The sequence below is a fragment of the Vollenhovia emeryi genome, unplaced genomic scaffold (genome assembly GCF_000949405.1).
Source record: "Vollenhovia emeryi isolate VEMERY1.0 unplaced genomic scaffold, V.emery_V1.0 DF948201.1, whole genome shotgun sequence".
Taxonomy (NCBI): Eukaryota; Metazoa; Arthropoda; class Insecta; order Hymenoptera; family Formicidae; genus Vollenhovia; species Vollenhovia emeryi.
Genome location: NW_011958165.1, coordinates 1 through 1532, shown reverse-complemented (window position 1 = coordinate 1532; position 1532 = coordinate 1). Strand labels below are relative to the sequence as shown.

The 1532-nt window shown below is 46.9% G+C and overlaps 1 protein-coding gene across 1 annotated transcript; it reads right to left on the bottom strand.

Moving 5' to 3' along the window:
• Positions 1-465: 465 nt before the first annotated feature.
• LOC105557024 (protein PXR1-like) lies at positions 466-855 on the bottom strand (the record flags this gene model as incomplete). Its single annotated transcript, XM_012004153.1, has 1 exon — positions 466-855. A coding segment is annotated over exon 1 (390 nt), but the record flags the coding sequence as incomplete, so codon positions are not given.
• Positions 856-1532: the final 677 nt, after the last annotated feature.

Genomic DNA, 1532 nt, shown 5'->3' with positions numbered 1-1532 from the left:
GTTTTCCCCTTGGGGTTACAATCTCAATTGGCGCTTTTGTAGGGAGCGTTCCCGAACCCTTTCCATCTTCGTCCGTACCCCTCCTACCGCGACCTGGCCGTATGCGACCTTTACATACTTTTACCCCCCTTCCCCTCGACCCTCCCTCTACCCCTAACCCTCCATCATCTCTCACTCCTTCCTCTCTTCCTCTACGTCTTCTCCTATCGTCTTGTCACGTTCCTTCCTTCCTTTATTTCCTTTCCTTCCTGCCTCCTCCTCTCCGCCATTCCTATTGCTCCTCCCTCCTGTGCCTCTTCTCTCTCCTTCATCCTCTTTTCTTCTGCTTCCCTCTCCTTTCTCCTTCCTTTCTGATCTTCTGCTCTCTCTTCTGCCCTCCTTATTCTTTCCCTCTACCCCCTTCCACATGATCCTTCTTCCTCTTCTTTCCTCTCTTTCTCTCTTGTACTTTTCTTCTTTCTCTGCTTCCTCTTCTTCTTCTTTCCACCATTCCGCCTTCTCCGCCTTCTCCGCTTCTGATCTGTCCTTCTCTTTGTCCTTGTCCTTTATTTCTCTCTCTCCTCCCTTCTCCATTTTCTGTACCCTCTCCTCTCCCTTTCCTCTGCTTCTTCCGTCTCCTCCTCCCTTCTCTCCATTCTTCTCCACCTGTTTCTTCTCCTCTTCGCTGCTCTCTCGTTCTTCTATTTCCTTCTCTCTCATTCTTTTCTCTTCTGCTTCTTGTTTCCTTTCTCTCTCTTCTCTTTCCTCCTTCCTCTTTTCTTCCTCCCTTCTCCGAATCTCCTCCTTTCTTCTCATCTCCATTATTTTCTTCTCCATCTTCTCCTCTTGTTCTCCACTTGCCTTCTTCCTCTCCATCACTTTCCATCTTCCTTCTCTCTCGTTTAGCTCCTGCTTCCCTCCTTTTCCTTCCTTTTCTTTTTCCTTCTCGACTTCCCTCTCTCGCTCGCGTTTCTCCTCTTCTTCCTTTCTCTGCTTTTCCCTTTCCTCTTCTATTTGCCTCTCCCTCTTCCATCTCTCCTCTCTTCTTTTTCTTTCCTCCTTTCTCTCCATTACCTCTCTTATCCCTCTCAGTTCTCTTTCCATCCTTCTTAAGTATACCGTCACATCTCTTCCTATCTCCCTCAGCACATCCGTCCAGTCCTTCCTTCCACTTCCTTTTTCTCCTTCTGCCATCCTCTTCTCTTTCTTTTCTCCGTCTCCTCCTCCTGCTTCTCTTCTGTACTGCTCCTCCTTCGCCCCTCCTTTACCTTTTCTTTCCTATCCTCCGCTATCCTTCTCTCTCCTGCTTTCTCCCTTCTTCTCCCTCCGCTTCCTTCCTCCTCGATCCTTCGTCCTCTCTCTTCTTCCTTCTTTCCTCCACCTTCTCCTCTTCTCTGTGCCTCTTCTCCCGCTTTCCTCTCACTTCTTTCTTTTCTTTCCTCTCTTCCGTTTCCTCTTTCACCGTCGTCCGTATTCTATAAATGCCTACTACTTCTATATGTGTTATATATCTTTCATATTTTTATTTCATATAATTTTTTTATTTTTATATA